Source organism: Procambarus clarkii, chromosome 43 (genome assembly GCF_040958095.1).
Source record: "Procambarus clarkii isolate CNS0578487 chromosome 43, FALCON_Pclarkii_2.0, whole genome shotgun sequence".
NCBI classification, from domain to species: domain Eukaryota; kingdom Metazoa; phylum Arthropoda; class Malacostraca; order Decapoda; family Cambaridae; genus Procambarus; species Procambarus clarkii.
In genome coordinates, this window is record NC_091192.1 from 36,064,229 (window position 1) to 36,083,758 (window position 19,530).

The 19,530-nt window shown below is 41.5% G+C and overlaps 1 protein-coding gene across 5 annotated transcripts in view; it reads right to left on the minus strand.

Moving 5' to 3' along the window:
- The window catches only part of sl (small wing phospholipase C gamma 1), a 171,531-nt gene that overhangs the window by 117,080 nt on the left and 34,921 nt on the right, over positions 1-19,530 (minus strand). For all 5 annotated transcript variants that reach the window (XM_045738972.2, XM_069300253.1, XM_069300254.1 and 2 more), the window contains exons 6-7: positions 4,020-4,229; positions 3,182-3,297 (exon numbers count right to left, since the gene is read on the minus strand). In XM_045738972.2, the coding sequence (XP_045594928.1) occupies positions 3,182-3,297; positions 4,020-4,229 (326 nt within the window). The remainder of the gene's footprint in view (positions 1-3,181; positions 3,298-4,019; positions 4,230-19,530) is intronic.

Consider the following 19,530-nt stretch of genomic DNA (forward strand, 5'->3'; position numbering starts at 1 on the left):
ATGTCTGCCATCGATCGGGTTAGGCACCCAGAAAGGTAGGCGTCCCACAACAAACCCCCTATTCTGCTGAAAATTGCAACCAAAAGCTAAACGAGTGGATACAACTCCCCCAAACAAAAACGAGCTTACTAGTATGACTTCACCCGTCGTCGCACCGCTGTCTGCGCAGCCCCCCCTCCCTGGGAAAGGGAAGGGGTAGCCCCAGACATACCGCACCGGCGATCCACACCCCAGTTCTGAGGCTGGATGTCAAAATACGCGAAAAATACGCCGACCGGAGGGAGGGAGGGATGTCAAGGAGCCTCCGGGACTCACCCAGAAAATGGCGTTTCATTACATTTAACACTTGTTTTCTGGGGGGAGTCCCTATGGCTTCCCAGAGCTAACTACCCACAGAGGAAAAAGAATTGGGACTTACCCGGTAAGCGGTTGCTGCTCACTCCTCAACCCAAAGTTCAGACAACTGGCTGCATCTGCCAACCCAAAGCGACACAGGCCCGACTGGGCCCCAGGAACATTTACAAGGTAACTTTATTTTGTTTTGGGATGCTTACCTTTCTGGGTGCCTGACCTGGTCGATGCCAGACATAGAATTCTTCCAACCACACGGGGGTTTCTATAGGCCATTGCTCCCCATGCCTCTCTGAGAGGGGCCAGGTTCTGGCTCATGGTCCCCGGTAGGCCCACAGAACTCCATACACATGACCGATGCCAAAGTCTAACATTAGCAAATCAGCCTGGATAAGCTACAGGGAGCCGAAGGGGCTCCCCCCAGAAAGCACTTTATACCTAGTTAGAGACAAAAAGAAAAAGGAAGGACTGCCTATAAACCTCATACCGCCATCGACGATGTACTAATGTGACTTATTTAGCAAGTGGTAACTTAATGTAAACGAACAATTATATATACAGATGGATTCCAAACACTAGAAAGTGAAGGGACGACGATGTTTCAGTCCGTCCTGGACCATTCTCAAGTCGATTGTGATGAGGGAAGGAGGCGAAGGCAATAAATACACAAGAGAGTTTTTTTTTCTTGTGCATGGGGGTGTAAAAGCCATAAGGACCCCTTAGCAGCTCAAGGGTTAATGACTGGGATGAGAGTAATCATTACCTTCCACTTCTACACACGGGTATTGTGAGGTGCAACAAACATTACAGAATGTCTACAAGGTGGCATGATAGAACAATGCCTCTGGGTGCTATAATCCAAGAAGTGTGTAAAGCATAAAAAACCCCGTTGGCTCCCCAGAACTAGTTACCCAAAGACAACGCAAGAGGGACTATCCGGGAGGTGGTCACCATTCGCCCCACAACTCTAAGTCGAGACAACTGGCCGTAACCTGCCAACCTAATGTGACAAGCCCAACTAGGACCAGGAACACTGACTAGAGACCGGGTGGCCAGGACCCAGGTCGACCTCCAAAATCCCTGTGCCCGAATGTCAGCCTAAGACATGTTACCGAAGACGTCAGCAAGCGCAGCAAACTTACGAACGTCACGAGGATAGACCGCAGGTTGGCTGGACCAAAGAACCCTGCAACCTTGAAGACCCAAATCCTGGAACAGAGAGGGGAACCCGGGGTCAAAACGAAGAGCAACCCAGGCCACCGAGAACGTGGCGCACAGGTAATGGCGAAGAGCTGCAACTGGATAAGACACAAGATACACCCCCGTCCTGACCAACCCAAGGGGGCCCATCTGGAAAGCAGAAGACTCATTCTTCGCCAGAAAAGAAGGAGACGGCTGCAAACAAACAAACTTACCACCAGGACCAAAAAAGCAGAAACCTCTGCACCGGAGAGGAGCATGAAGCTCCCCAACCCGACCCCCCAGATGCCAAAGTCAACAAGAAAAAGTCTTCACCAAACAATCCTGAACCGAAGGGGACAGCACAAACCGAGAGAAAAAAGCACCCAGTCCAACGACCCGGAAGGCTCAGGAGGCAAATGAGCAGGCCGTAGGTGAAACAACACACAAGACAGCTTGCGGAACGGTCCAGACATAACACAGTGCCAAACGCAAGCTGCAGCGGCTCTGCCAGCACCGTTCAATATGAGGCGACATTATTCCTGGATTTCGACTCGTAGACTCATTTGGTTTTCAGAAACTCATAAAACGTTACAGCCCCCTTTCACGTGAGGTTATCTTGAGATAATTTCAGGGCTTCAGTGTCCCCACGGCCCAGTCCTCGACCAGGCCTCCACCCCCCCAGGAAGCAGCCCGTGACAGCTGACTAACTCCCAGGTACCTATTTACTGCTAGGTAACAAGGGCATCAGGGTGAAAGAAACTCTGCCCATTGTTTCTCGCCGGCGCCCGGGATCAAACCCGAGACCACAGGATCACGTGTTTAGTGTTCTGTCCGCTCAGCCACCGGCTCCCTTCATGACCCAGCAGAAGGAAGAGTAATAAATATTAATTAATTATATTATTATTAGAATAATAATAATAATTATTATTGTAATTAATAATTATTACTCTTTTTTCTGCTGGATCATGAAGGAAGCCACCCTTGGGTGAAAGGGGGCTGTGATGATCTCTGTCTGGAACCCGTAGGTGCGGGGCTCAGACGTCCACCTCCTGGGGCTCATGCAGCCCAAACTCTGCTTCAGGAGGCTGGGGTCGTTGCCCTTGCTGGAGTGGTTCACTCCTGCCCTCCATCATGGCAGTCTCTGGCTTCAGAGTCCCTGTGCCGCTTTTTACCAACTTCGAGGTAAACTCCAGAGCTGCCCTACTGCTCTGGAGTAGGGCACTGCCCCTAGGGCAGTTCGTTGTTGCCTTCAACCTCATTCCGACAGTTCCTGCAACGACACTGGAACCAATCAAATTGGCGTTTGCCTTTCCATTGGAGACTTTCAGTGCCGTGGCGAGGGGTTCTGTTGCATGGGTGACAGCTTCTCCCCCGTATCAACCTGCCCTGGAGTGGCCTAGAACGACAACCGCAGCACAGCTCCATAGTCCGAGACTGATGGATGCCTACTACTACCTCGTATTCTACAAGTATTGAACATCAAATATGACAAATTTTCTTCTGTTACTGCATATCATATAATTTCAAAACTCTTGCCAACTTTACTGGTCACTAAATTAAAATAATCTTATTTATTAATTTACCAGTAAATACAAATGAGCAAGTGTTTAGGGCAAAGCACTGAGGTGAGAAAGGGGACAAGACGTACGTGTTGTGAGACGAGGCTATCCAGTAGTGCGAGAGGGGCCTTGTCATATCCTGGTTTACCAAATTGTGTCGCTTGTCCCATAATTCATTTGGCTTGGAGAACAGGTACTGCACAAACTGCAAGAATAAATTATACTGTATATATACCTCCAGATGGAACAGATGGAATTATATGTATCAACAGTAGGAAAAACAGACTATATATTGTCACTGTTACATTATGCTGGTTTCAGGGGAGACAACCCCGCATGCATTTTAGTTGACAGCCCGATTTGCCAAGCTATTGGTGCCTGAAGTTCACAGTTTGATGTGGGCACCATCACCAACAGATAAGGTATACTTTGTATATGTTCATCATTTCTCTCCAACACAATTAGAGGTTTGATTATCACCATCAACCCAAAAGAAATGAAGTAAGGTAATATAGAAAGATTAAACATATTCATGGGCTACTGTAAGTAGCCCATGTTATACAAATTCTAAAAATGAATGAGGTGAACAGCCTTTTCCATATAGAAGAACAGAATGAATAAATGCAAGTGAGAGTTAGAAACCTAAACGAGTCCAGGATGGGGTAAAGTCTCTGGTACTCTGCTGGTTGTCTGTATTCAGCCATGTGCCCCTCACAAAAATCTGAAGTGTCTACACTGTTGCTAAAATAACAAACAAATGTCTGGAAATCTTCATACATACTACAATACTGTACTAAAAATAATGAAAGTCCTCGAACATCTAGATTCTAGAAAAATAATCATGTATGGTACTGAATAGTCAGGAGAATGAGGCCTCACAGCAGGATCATACTACCCATACACACAAATAGATAAGTAAAGGCTGACCTCTTCCAGAAAGAAGTATGGTTCCTGGATGTCTCTCTCTGGATCCTGCAGGAAGTCCTTAATGATGCTGGCAGCTAGGTATTCCGATTCATTCTGCTCTTCCACCAAAAATGACTGGAACTCCTGCAGAGTGACTCTCATCATGTCACTACTGTACTTCTCCAGCACCGTAACACTGCTACACTCACTTGTATTAGAAAACATTGTTCTCTGAAATGGTACAAGAACATATTAATGAATCAAAAATACTGTATAAGGGTGGATCATATTTATGTGTAGAAGATTCATATTCAGATGTGGAAGTGGCAATAATTACAATATAAATAAGCTTATTTATTTATATATATATATATATTATATATATATATATATATATATATATAATATATATATATATATATTATATATATATATTATATATATATATTATATATATATATATATATATATATTATATATATATATATTATATATACAGTGCTACCTCGCATAACGATTGCCCCAAAAGACGAATATTTTGGGTAACGAACGGCCTGATCGGCGTCAAATCGTCCCGTATGACGAACGCTGGTTTGTGTAACGTCAACACCACATGGTGGGGTCGCGCTGCTTCTTGCACATTCTTAGATGCCTCCGACGATGCACATAAATTATGTTGTTCTTGTTTAAAGATGCTAATGATGCTGGGATATAAAAGGGTGACTACTGAGATGTTGCAAAGCATTGACGTTTTTGTAGGAAAAATGAAATGAAATGTCTGATATACAACAAATGTCAAAAAAGTTCGTTCGGTGTTCGGCAGGTAGGCTGCTCCATTATAACAATCTTTGTTTCAAATGTGTTCCATTTGTTTTTTATTTGTCATTTGCGTCTCAATAATGGAGAAGCCTACCTTACATACACTGAATAAACCATTATGACATTTTCCTTTCTTCAAATGTGTTCAATATTTATTTTTCATTTGTCTTATAGCAAAAGGTTCGTTCGGTGGTCGGCAGGTAGGCTGCTCCATGTTTCTTACATACAAAAAACGAAAATAATAAAAAAAAGGAAGAATTTTGAAAACCAGTACAAATGTCAAAAAGGTTCGTTCCGCGGTCTACAGGTCGGCTGCTCCATGTTTCTTTAAAAAAAAAAAAAAAATAAACGAAAAATAAAGGAACTGTTGAAACAATTTGAAAAATGGACAAATGTCATAAAGGTTCGTTCAGTGTTTGTCGGGTAGGCTGCTCCATTATTGAGACGTAAGTGACAAATACAAAACAAATGGAACACATTTGAAACAAAGATTGTCATACTGGAGCAGCCTACCCAACAAACACTGAACGAACCTTTTGCTATAACGAATATGAAAGGCAAGGGCTGCTGGCTGGGTTAGTAGTGCGTGAGCAACCATTTGTGGCACACGCGCCTCTGGCTCTCAAACACCTGTCCCACACGGTGTTGAAAGACTGTGCTCAGTCAGTGCAATTCAGACCCTATTGTTTGAAGAACATAAGGGTCATAACATTGGTGAAGCTAGGCGTAATAAGGGCTTAACACAACGGTCGGATGCCAGTGATACAGCACCTATGAGGATGATACAGCGAGCGTATCCAGGTGTAGCTCTGAGCCCCACCCTTGCCATCTGAAATGTATATAGATGATACATAGATGAATCATTTTCTGCGTTCAGTGATGATGCATCTGATACAAGTAGCATAGATTAACAGTGTTAGCGGCTTCCATGGTGGTGATATTCATTGATATTTTCAAGAATACCTGAATCTTTTCCTGACTGATGGACACTCTTTGAGGCTAGCTGAATCTCTTCCTGTGTGGGACCTTACAAAGAGATTTTTTCAAGACTACCTTACAAATTGAGCTTTTCCTATAATCGTTTCAATACTACTTTATGCTTTACAAGCTTGGCTACATACCACCTACAAGTACTAAAGCCAAGGGTGCACGCGAGTGCATTATTTGCAAGCACACAGAACGATGAAACGGGAAACAAAAATCTATCTGTAGCTGCTGCAAGAAGAGCAAAGTCGCGCTGTGTACCATGGACTACTTCGTTGACTATTATGCACCTCCAAAGTACTGAGTGTGTAATACAGTGTGTTACTGTGTAAATAGTATATGAAACTGTACATATTGTAATATTAGTGCATTTTTACCACGTAATATTGTGACAATAAACATTTATTGTGGACACATTACTGACACATGTATCACAGTTTCATGGAAAAATATGAACATTCTACTGTATACATATTGTAAAGGTCACAAATATGCATCATATACGATAAAAGAAACAAATAAAACCGCATTGGAAATGCATAGAAAAAATATTTGAAAATATATTTGTGGCAACACGCGGTGCTTGAGTGGCCTGCGCGACCGTGTCTGGGAGCTTCACACACGGGCGACCAGGCCCTGATGACGTCAAAGCGCACCTTGTCCACGCCCTCACAGCCAAAGTAAGTGGAATTTGGTAATTATTTTTACATAGACATGTTCAGGGACGGTAATTTATCATTTTACAAAGAAAAATTATATTTTGGGGAACATTTGATGTCATGCACACTAGGGAAATTTCACAATAAACACAGTGCATCACACTGGTTACATGGGGGACACTCGTTTTGTATGACGTCCGTTTCACATGACGAACATGGAACGGATTAAATTCGTTATGCGAGGTACCACTGTATATATATTATATATATATTATATACAGAGCACCACTTGGTTTCCGAACCCCTTGGGGACGAGACCCGTCGGTTAACATGTAAGTTCGTATACGAGAAATAGAGGGGAAAAAATAAACTAGAAATGTAAAAAGAAATTTTTCCGAAAAATTTATGAAAAAAACTCAATCGTCAAAAAAAGGGAAGGAATCGTCAAGGGAAAAAAATCGTCAGGTTCATGGCGTAAATGCGACCGTGTTTTGTTTGTACTCATCAATAAGTGAAGTCCTGATCCGCTTTATAAAAGTCCTTAATTGTTCCTAACTGATTATTAAGACGTCTGGCAAACATCCTCTGGATGTTTCCTGCCAGCCTGCAGGAACATCCTGCCTAAAATATACGATGATGTACTGTACATTTAAGAAACAAATCTGGGTCACAGGTCTGTGGAGTGTGGTTAGGCTTACGGAGTCAGCCGGTCCCTCCCTCCCAGTCCCAGCCTGCTTCCTTCCCAGCCTGCCTCCTTCCCAGCCTGCCTCCTTCCCAGCCTGCCTGCCTGCCTGCCTCCTTCCCAGCCTGCCTCCTTCCCAGCCTGCCAGCCTGCCAGCCTGCTTCCTTCCCAGCCTGCCTCCTTCCCAGCCTGCCAGCCTGCTTCCTTCCCAGCCTGCCAGCCTGCTTCCTTCCCAGCCTGCCAGCCTGCTTCCTTCCCAGCCTGCCAGCCTGCCTCCTTCCCTGCCTGCCAGCCTGCCTCCTTCCCAGCCTGCCTGCCTGCCTCCTTCCCAGCCTGCCTGCCTGCCTCCTTCCCAGCCTGCCAGCCTGCCTCCTTCCCAGCCTGCCAGCCTGCTTCCTTTCCAGCCAGCCTGCCTCCCTCCCTGCCATCATGCTAACGGGTAGTGTGTGTTAGGCTTATCTTCGGGAATGAGCTGGTCTCACCCCCACCACCAACAAACCACCCGCCCCCCTACATCCCATCTCTCAAGGTCACGCGGTTCAACCGCGTGACTACCACTCACTCCCTGCCTGCAAGCTAGCCTGCCTGCCTGCCTGCCTGTCTGCCTGCCTGTGCCTGCCTGCCTGTGCCTGCCTGCCTGTGCCTGCCTGCCTGTGCCTGCCTGCCTGTGCCTGCCAGCCTGCCTGCCTGTGCCTGCCTGTCTGCCTGCCTGTGCCTGCCAGCCTGCCTTTCCCTCCCTAATTCTCACTACTACTTCCATCCCTTCCTGCCTACCTCCTAGCATCTCTCCCTACCTCCCCCTCCCTCTTAGCATCTCTCCCTACCTCCTAACATCTCTCCCTACCTCCCCCTCCCTCCTAGCATCTCTCTCCCCCCCTCTCTCACTGATTCTCCCCCCCCCCCCTCATTCATACTGCCTCCCACCTAAACTCCATCGTCCATCCACCCACCAGTCAGCCATCACTGACGCAATGCGTGCATTTGGAGCCAACATGGTGCACAGATGTTTCTTGATTGTGCAGATATGTAAAACAAAAGCACAGAATGAACATTCCAGCCTTATGGCAATTCAAAATAATCGGAATAATAGGCCGTGAATCTGTGAAGTCACAGTGGGCAAACTGGACCATCGCCCACCCACCACCACAAGCCGGCGTGACGCTTGGCGGACCCCTTCCTACCCGAACTTTGTTCGGGTAGCATGACTCCCCAACCCAAATCGGGAAACCGGAAGTTTCGGATAACTAAAGTTCGGAAACCAAGTGGTGCTCTGTATATATATATATTATATATATATATATATATATATATATATATATATATATATATATATATATATATATATATATATATAATATATATATATATATATATATATATATATATATATATAATATATAATATATATATATATATATATATATAATATATATATATATATATATATATATATATATATATATATGTCGTACCTAGTAGCCAGAACGCACTTCTCAGCCTACTATGCAAGGCCCGATTTGCCTAATAAGCCAAGTTTTCCTGAATTAATATATTTTCTCTAATTTTTTTCTTATGAAATGATAAAGCTACCCATTTCATTATGTATGAGGTCAATTTTTTTTTATTGGAGTTAAAATTAACTTAGATATATGACCGAACCTAACCAACCCTTCCTAACCTAACCTAATCTGTCTTTATAGGTTAGGTTAGGTAGCCGAAAAAGATAGGTTAGGTTAGGTAGGTTAGGTAGTCAAAACAACATTAATTCATGAAAACTTTGCTTATTAGGCAAATCGGGCCTTGCATAGTAGGCTGAGAAGTGCATTCTGGCTACTAGGTACGACATATATATATATATATATATATATATATATATATATATATATATATATATATATATATATATATATATATATATATATATATATATATACATACATACTGTTTACAGGAGTTGTAGCTGATGTGTGGAAAAAGGCTACCATAGTTCCAGTCTACAAAAGTGGAAGCAGGGAAGACCCCTTTAATTATAGACCTGTATCATTGACAAGTGTAATAGTCAAAATATTGAAAAAAATAATTAAAACTAAATGGGTAGAACACCTGGAGAGAAATGATATAATATCAGACAGACAGTATGGTTTTCAATCTGGAAGATCCTGTGCATCAAATTTACTCAGTTTCTATGATCGAGCAACAGAGATATTACAGGAAAGAGATGGGTGGGTTGACTGCATCTATCTGGACCTAAATAAGGCTTTCGACAGAGTTCCACATAAGAGGTTGTTCTGGAAACTGGAAAATATTGGAGGGGTGACAGGTAAGCTTCTAACATGGATGAAAATTTTTTTGACTGATAGAAAAATGAGGGCAGTGATCAGAGGCAATGTATCGGACTGGAGAAATGTCACAAGTGGAGTACCACAGGGTTCAGTTCTTGCACCAGTGATGTTTATTGTCTACATAAATGATCTACCAGTTGGTATACAGAATTATATGAACATGTTTGCTGATGATGCTAAGATAATAGGAAGGATAAGAAACTTAGATGATTGTCACGCCTCTCAAGATGACTTGGACAAAATAAGTATATGGAGCACCACTTGGCAAATGGAATGTAATGTTAATAAATGCCATGTTATGGAATGTGGAATAGGAGAATATAGACCTCACACAACCTATATATTATGTGAGAAATCTTTAAAGAATTCTGACAAAGAAAGGGATCTAGGGGTGGTTCTAGATAGAAAACTATCACCTGAGGACCACATTAAGAACATTGTGCGAGGTGTTGGAAATTTCCAACACTAATACAATACTATTGTATTATAATAAATCAGTATTAATATACTAACTACAGTAGTCACTAAAACTTACTAACGGTTATATTCACATAAACTAACCATTATATCTGCATATGGATGCTGGAATTCTTACGAAACCAAGCACCAGTATTGCGTCAGATTATATCTAGTTAAACACATTTACAGCCAGTGTGTTAGAGAATTGAATGCGATTCTCTAAAATCATCAGTATTCCGTGTGATAATTATTTATGGATAACATAACTCCCAAATAATTCTAAATCGAGAGTTTTTAGTTACAATTGTTATCAAGTAATAGTTTTTCTGTCACGCGTGAATGCCATGGAGAAAACTAAAATCTTCTCCATTTCTCGTTTACCACCATAAGACGAGAAAGCAATAATATTTAAATCCCTAGAATCACAACCCAGTCTTTATTAAAGTATTTCAACCACGATTGCGCGAGATAGTGTTATTCGTGATATATAATTTCTGTGGTGAATGCGGGGAGGCGGGTTGAGGGGAGAGAGACGCCATTGTGTGTGGGGATGGTGGACTCGTGTTGCGGAATTGAGCAACAAAGTCGTGGCGTCAGAGTCTGAGACACGTGACGTTGGGATTATCAGCAAGAATTACACTGGTACTCAACGCAGAACGAATAATTATTCTTCTACGTGATCGGCAGTGCTCGGTCAACTAATAACGTGTCGATATTCAGGCCAAGCTCTCAACCACGTGTACGACATTGTGGAAGTTTGAGACTGAGACACGATACCGGCAGGCTTCAGCATAATTTGCACCTTTCGATAAGTATATAGTTCTTTTTTGATGCATCATTAGAGATTGTATATGTCGTGGGCAGCCTGTTGTTATATCGAACGACTACAAAAAATCCAACGTTAGTACCGCACTAATCTTTATTTTATATTTCATGAATATTGAGATTTAAGTAGCCTAGTTCAATGCTACATAATATCCCTTAAATTACAGCTCGTATGTAAGGAGTCAACGAGCTGTTACCTACATTCGTGTGATTCACCTCTAAGGGCTTCTACGTGGAGATCCTGAGATCACGAGGACGAGGCGTGAATGATGTCATAGAAATCGTCTTAAAGCCAAGACTTTTTGTACACATTTAATTACTCCAATTATTGCTATTTGTTTCATGATATTGTCAAATTGAGTACTCGTCATGTACACTGGAGATAAAATGTGTTTATTTAGATGATTGCTTTCTGATGCTAATAATCTTTATAATTTCTATTGGTAATTGCCTATCGATTCTTTAATATTTGGTCACAATATTCTTTATCAAACAATGAACTGGTGCAGGAACCACACTAGTTCCTAGACGTATATGAAGTTCTAGCAATACCCCCCAATGTAGGTGTTTGAGGCTTTGACTTTAGTTAATTAACCATACAGCCCATTATTTATTTAAGTGATTATGCTTTCTAATATTTATCCATAGACACTGGTTCTTCCTTGTGTTTCTAATAATCACTTTTCATTAGTTTCCCTCTTTTCTTAAAAGTGGGTGGTCCTTCGTAATTGATTTCATTAATTTAATAATTAAATAAATTGAGTCAAGCCCCAGATATCCCACACGAGGAACCTATGCTACACTTTCGAACTTCAGAATTGCTTTTAAATACATGGATGGAGAAATACTAAATAAATTGTTCACGACATTAGTTAGGCCAAAGCTGCAATATGCAGCGGTTGTATGGTGCCCATATCTTAAGAAGCACATCAACAAACTGGAAAAGGTGCAAAGACATGCTACTAAGTGGCTCCCAGAAGGAGCCACGAGCTCCCAGAAGGAGCTCCCAGAAGTGGCTACGAGGAGAGGTTAGAGGCATTAAATATGCCAAAACTAGGAGACAGAAGAAAAAGAGGTGATATGATCACTACGTACAAAATAGTAACAGGAATTGATAAAATCGATATTGAAGATTTCCTGAAACCTGAAACTTCAAGAACAAGAGACAGATTTAAACGAACTAAACACAGATGTCGTAGAAATATAAGAAAATTCACTTTCGCAAACAGAGCGGTAGATGGTTGGAACAAGTTAGGTGAGAAGGTGGTGGAGGCCAAAACCGTCAGTAGCTTCAAAGCGTTACATGATAAAGAGCAATGGGAAGACGGGACACCACGAGCGTAGCTCTCATCTTGTAACTACACTTAGGTAATTACACTTAAGTAACACACACACACATTTATATATGTTTTTTAAAAAAAATTATTTTCATTTTTTGTATTTTTTTTTGTATTTTAAATTGACTACTAGACTGCACCGGCCAAGAAAACTTGTTTCATTGGAAACCACGCGAGCCAAGAAAACACCATTTTAATAATTCATACCAATTCAAAACGCGCACTAGGTTGATATGAAATGGACTCTTGGGACCTACAGTGAGAGGCAGCCATCTTGGAAAAATTCCCAGAATGCCCTCGGTCTGCTGACTGGCTTAGTTCCAAGTGAGCAACCATGGGTGGCATACACGCCTTTGGCTCAAAACACCTGTCCGACGGGATGTTGAAAGATTGCTCTCGGTCGGTGAAATTCAGACATTGTTTGAAGAACATAAGGGTCATGGTATTGATGAAGCTAGGCACAATAAGGCCCTAACACAAGGGTTGGATACAAGTGATACAGCACCAATGATGACAATACAGCGAGCATATCCAGTAGTAGCCGAGAACTACCCATGCTCACCCGTGTTATCTCCAATTCTTATAAATGATACATAGATGAATCGCTTTCTGGATTCAGTGATGATGTATCTAAAAAAAGTAGTATAGATGAACAGTGTTAGCGGCTTCCATTGTGGTGTTATCTATCGATCTTTTCAAAATTAGCCGAATCACTTTTAGAATACCTTATAAAGTGATCTTTTTAAGACAACCTTACAAATTGATCTTTTCCTATAATCTTTTCAAGACTACCTTACATTTCAGAAGCTTGGCTACGTACCACCTACAGGTTAACCCCTTTAACTGCGTGGCCTATAAATATGACACCCCCCCCCCCCCCAGTGCTCAGGAAATCAATTATGTTGAAAAAATTCTTTTGTTTTTTTAAAGTGTCAAAAACCCTTCCCTCAGTATGGGTATGTCAAAAAAATTTTGAACTTGTACTTACATTGGCTGTTATGGGGTCCGTAAGTTGGCGCGTTACGTCATCATTCCCCGTTCGCTCGTGCCGTAAGCTCCCGGGGCCGGTGGGGCGCCCGGGGCGGGGCGCGCGAGTTGCCGTGAATATATTTTTGTTCACTTTTTGCGCATAGTTCCAAATACAGCAAATACAGTGGTACCTCGCATAACGAATTTAATCCGTTCCATGTTCGTCATGTGAAACGGACGTCATACAAAACGAGTGTCCCCCATGTAACCAGTGTGATGCACTGTGTTTATTGTGAAATTTCCCCAGTGTGCATGACATCAAATGTTCCTCAAAATATCATTTTTCTTTGCAAAATGATAAATTGCCGTCCCTGAACATGTCTATGTAAAAATAATTACCAAATTCCACTTACTTTGGCTGTGAGGGCGTGGACAAGGTGCGCTGTGACGTCATCAGGGCCTGGTCGCCCGTGTGTGAAGCTCCCAGACACGGTCGCGCAGGCCATTCAAGCACCGCGTGTTGCCACAAATATATTTTCAAATATTTTTTCCATGAATTTCCAATGCGGTTTTATTTGTTTCTTTTATCGTATATGATGCATATTTGTGACCTTTACAATATGTATACAGTAGAATGTTCATAATTTTCCATGAAACTGTGATACATGTGTCAGTAATGTATCTACAATAAATGTTTATTGTCACAATATTACATGGTAATAATTCACTAAAATTACAATATGTACAGTTTTACATACTATTTACACAGTAACACACTGTATTACACACTCAGTACTTTGGAGGTGCGTAATAGTCAACGAAGTAGTCCATGGTACACAGCGCGACTTTGCTCTCCTTGCACCAGCTACAGATAGATTTTCGTTTCCTGTTTCATCGTTCTGTGTGCTTGCAAATAACGCACTCGCGTGCACCCTTGGCTTTAGTACTTGTAGGTGGTATGTAGCCAAGCTTGTAAAGCATAAGGTAGTATTGAAACGATTATAGGAAAAGCTCAATTTGTAAGGTAGTCTTGAAAAGATCGCTTTGTAAGGTCCCACACAGGAAGAGATTCAGCTAGCCTCAAAGAGTGTCCATCAGTCAGGAAGAGATTCAGGTATTCTTGAAAATATCAATGAACAACACCACCATGGAAGCCACTAACACTGTTCATCTATGCTACTTGTATCAGATGCATCATCGCTGAACGCAGAAAACGATTCATCTATGTATCATTTATATAAATTCGAGATGGCAAGGGTGGGGCTCAGAGCTACAACTGGATACGCTCGCTGTATCACTGGCATCCGACCGTTGTGTTAAGCCCTTATTGCGCCTAGCTTCACCAACGTTATGACCCTTATGTTCTTCAAACAATAGGGTCTGAATTGCACCGACTGAGTGCAGTCTTTCAACACCGTGTGGGACAGGTGTTTGAGAGCCAGAGGCACGTGTGCTACAAATGGTTGCTCACGCAGTACTAACCCAGCCAGCAGCCCTTGTCTTTCATATTCGTTATAGCAAAAGGTTCGTTCAGTGTTTGTTGGGTAGGCTGCTCCATTATGACAATCTTTCTTTGTTTCAAATGTGTTCCATTTGTTTTGTATTTGTCACTTACGTCTCAATAATGGAGCAGCCTACCCGACAAACATTGAACGAACCTTTATGGCATTTGTCCATTTTTCAAATTGTTTCAAGTTTTTTTTTTTTTTTTTTTTTTTTTTTAAGAAACATGGAGCAGCCAACCTGTAGACCACCGAACGAACCTTTTTGACATTTGTACTGGTTTTCAAAATTCTTCATTTTTTTTATTATTTACGTTTTTTGTATGTAAGAAACATGGAGCAGCCTACCTGCCGACCACCAAACGAACCTTTTGCTATAAGATAAATGAAAAATAAATATTGAACACATATGAAGAAAGGAAAATGTCATAATGGTTTATTCAGTGTATGTAAGGTAGGCTTCTCCATTATTGAGACGTAAATGACAAATACAAAACAAATGGAACACATTTGAAACCAAAAGATTGTTATAATGGAGCAGCCTACCTGCCGAACACCGAACGAACCTTTTTGACATTTGCTGTCTATCAGACATTTCATTTCTTTTTTCCTACAAAAATGTCAATGCTTTTCAACATCTCAGCAGTCACCCTTTTATATCCCAGCATCATTAGCATCTTTAAACAAGAACAACATAATTTATGTGCATCGTTGGAGACGTTATTCAAACCAGCGTTCGTCATACGGGACGATTTGACGCCGATCTGGCCGTTCGTTACCCAAAATGTTCGTCTTTTGGGGCGATAGTTATGCGAGGTACCACTGTACATTTTATTTGTTTTTACGTGCTAATCCTATGTATAATGAACACGTACACTATATTATGGCAGTAAAACATCCGTACTGTCTGAGGACACTGTGTTACGTGCATGACACTTGTGTACACATATGCACATATTTACCATGTATCATGCTAATTTATGTATATATATACAATCTATTTACAGACACTGTCACACACTATACACATTCACCATCAACACATTCAGAACACCGCGAGTGTGAGCAGCCACACTCAGCCAGTCTCCCTCACTCCAACATCTTACTCGCCAACATTGCTCCTCCCACCATACTGTTATTGTTTTTATTACACTATTTACACATGTTATATATACCTATCTACATGTTTTATTTACCAGAACTATGCAAGTAAGCCTGTATTGTGTCCAAGCAGTACAGTGGCCACCATACACTGCATGACAAATCACACAGCAGACAGCAGACGACGCCATTACGACGTCACCTCCCTCACCAAAATAGCTCCTCTCAACATACTCCTGGTGCTGTTATTACACTATTCACACACACTGTATATACCCATGTACATGTGTGTTCCCCATAGCGAACCACGAAGCTAGTATGGTGAGCAAAACAAGAGCGGCTGCCACACAGTGAGGCTACCTCAATTCTCTCCCTTCCTCCCTCCCTCACCAAAATTCCTCCTTCCTACACACAACGCTAATTATAACCACAATCCTGGTCACTAATACCTGTAAATGAATAAATGACCACAAGTTTATTTTGAAAAGGGAACCTAAAAAGTAATTTGAAGATTCCTAGATGGACGAAATAATGCTGTGGTGCTGTGGCTAGCGCTGTGAACATTGTGAACAGCATTGAATCGCTGATATTTGAACATTGTACCCAGTCATTATCACACTCAGGCTCTTCTATAATACTATCATGGCTAAATAAAACAGATTATATACATATTTTGACAATATTAGGCGACGCTGTGGTCACACACTGAACAGCAGTGCTGTGCGCTCATGCTGCGAGCCCCAGCCTTGGTTGCTCACTCACTACTGAGGCTCTGACACCCGGCAATGTGGACCATGATCTTTTTAAAGATGGCATCTGATTACAAGAGCCCTGAGGAAGGTGATGTGAACCCCATGTAGCCGCGGGAGTTTTGAATGGAACGTGAAAAATAAAAACACCCGGAGGTGCGTTGCGCACCCAAAGCCTGGGCCTGCAGGCGCGTTGCGCAGTTAAAGGGTTAAGGGTGTACGTGAGTGCATTATTTGCATGCCCACAGAACAAAGAAACATTAAGCGAAAATCTGTTTGTACCTGGTGCACCGAGAGTAAAGTTGTGCTGTCTACCATGAACTGCTTCATTGATTATCACTCACTTCCGAAGTACTGAGTGTGCAATACAGTGTGTTACTATGTAAATAGTGTGTGAAGCTGGACATAATGAAATATTCGTGAATTTCTGAACAAGTAATATTGCAACAATAAACATTTATTGTGGACACATTACTGACACATGTAACACAGGTCCATGGAACATTATGAACCACACAAAAGACCACATGGATAGTGAAATCTGGATTCCGAATTATAATCTATATAGGTGTGACAAGAGTAATTAGGTCAAGTGGAGGAGTAGGTCTGTATATTAATGAGGAGCTGGCATGCACAGAACTCCTGAACTCATCCAATGTATAGAGGTAGATCCAATGTATAGAGGTAGAGGTACTTGGAATCAAGGTAGAAAATATAAATCTACTTATTATTTTAATATACAAACTGCCAGATGCAACAGTTGAGGAATTCACTGAACAGATCCACAAAATAGAGAATATCCTTGATAACCTAGCAAACCCAGAACCAGATATCATCTTCCTTGGAGACTTCAATCAACCCAGTTTAAAATGGAGAATAGTAAACAATAACATTATAGCAGGAAATCAACCTGGAAATAACCAACCACAGGTCAGAGAACTACTGAGATTCTGTGACAAATTCTCGCTCAGTCAGCAGATTACAGAACCAACTAGGAACAAAAACACGCTGGACCTGATATTCACGAACAATGAGGAGCTAATCAGACACATTACTGTCTCAGACACTACGTACTCGGACCACAAGCTCATTGAAGTGCAAACTAACATTAATAACGGTAGTAGGCCCAAGAGAAACAACAAGCGAGAAGAGCTATTCAATAAATTAAATTTTAATAATAAGAGGATAGACTGGGAGAAAATAAACAGGGAACTTACAAACATTCAATGGGAAAATGTTCTAAGAAATAAAAATCCTACACAGGGAATAGAAAAACTGACTTCTGAAGCATATGAAGTCTGTCTGAAACATGTTCCTTTGAGGAAAGCCAGAAAGAGGTCAAATGTAGAAAGAGAACGCAGACGACATTACAAAAGGAGGAAGAAATTAACGGAAATGCTTAAGCAGACACGACTCTCCATACAGAGAAGAAATAATTTAAACAAGGATATTGAAGAAATCGAACAGAGACTGAAGCATTCCTATCAGACTGAAGAAAGGCAACTAGAACACAAAGCAATTCAAGAAATAAAGAAAACCACAAAATATTTCTTCACATATGCTAAATCAAAAGCGAAAACCACTGCCAGTATTGAACCTATTCGTATTAGTGAAGATTCATACACTGAGGATGACAAAGAAATTAGTGAAATCCTAAAAAAGCAGTATGAGGACATGTTTAGCACTCCGATACTCAGCATGAAAGTGGAAGATTCGGACAATTTCTTTATGAATGATACTCAAACACCTGTAAATATAACTAATATCAACACGAGCGTGGCAGATTTTGAAAGAGAAATTGACAATATGCCCATGCACTCAACCCCGGGTCCAGACTCGTGGAATTCAATATTTATAAAGAAATGCAAAGTGCCAGTAGCACAGGCACTCGGTATAGTGTGGAGGAAGAGCTTGGACACGGGGGAGATACCAGATGCGCTTAAAGCAGCAGACATTGCCCCTCTACACAAGGGTGGTAGCAAAGCATTGGCAAAGAATTATAGACCAGTTGCACTAACGTCCCACATAATAAAAGTATTTGAAAGAGTGATCAGGAGTCAGGTCACTAGATTCATGGAAACCAATGACCTCCACAATCCAGGCCAACATGGATTTAGAGCAGGAAGATTATGCCTCTCACAGCTACTTGACCACTATGACAAAATCACTGAGGCATTAGAGGAAAAACATAATTCAGATGTCGTATACACAGATTTTGCAAAGGCATTCGACAAATGGAACCATGGAGTGATTGCACACAAAATGAGGTCAATGGGTATAACAGGTAAAGTAGGACGCTGGATACTCAATTTCCTGTCGAACAGAACACAAAGAGTAACAGTCAATCAAGTAAAATCGAGTCCGAGCGCAGTTAAAAGCTCTGTACCTCAAGGTACAGTCCTTGCACCACTGCTGTTCCTTATTCTCATACCGGATATAGACAAAAACACAAGTCACAGCTTCGTGTCATCCTTTGCAGATGATACAAAAATCAGCATGAAAATTACCTCTGCTGAAGACATTGATAAACTACAAACAGATATTAACAAAGTTTTCGATTGGGCAGCAGAAAATAACATGATGTTTAACGGTGATAAATTCCAGGTACTCAGATACGGCAAAAATGAGGATCTTAAAACATAATACAGGGTACAAAACACAATTGAATCTGCCCATAAAAGGAAAACAGCATGTCAAGGATTTGGGAATAATGATGTCTGACGACCTAACGTTTAGGGAGCATAACCAAGCAAATATTGCGTCAGCCAGAAAAATGATAGGATGGATTACAAGAACCTTCAAGTCCAGAGATCCCATCACAATGGTTGTACTCTTCAAATCACTTGTGTTGTCCCGTCTTGAATACTGCTCAGTACTCACTTCCTCCTTCAGAGCAGGAGAGATTGCTGAAATTGAGGGAATACAGGAGAACATATACGGCACGCATAGATGAGATAAAGCACCTAAATTATTGGGATCGTCTCAAAGCTCTCCAAATGTACTCACTAGAAAGGAGACGAGAGAGATACCAAATAATATACACATGGAAAATACTGGAGGGACAGGTCCCAAATCTGCACAGTAAAATAACAACGTACTGGAGT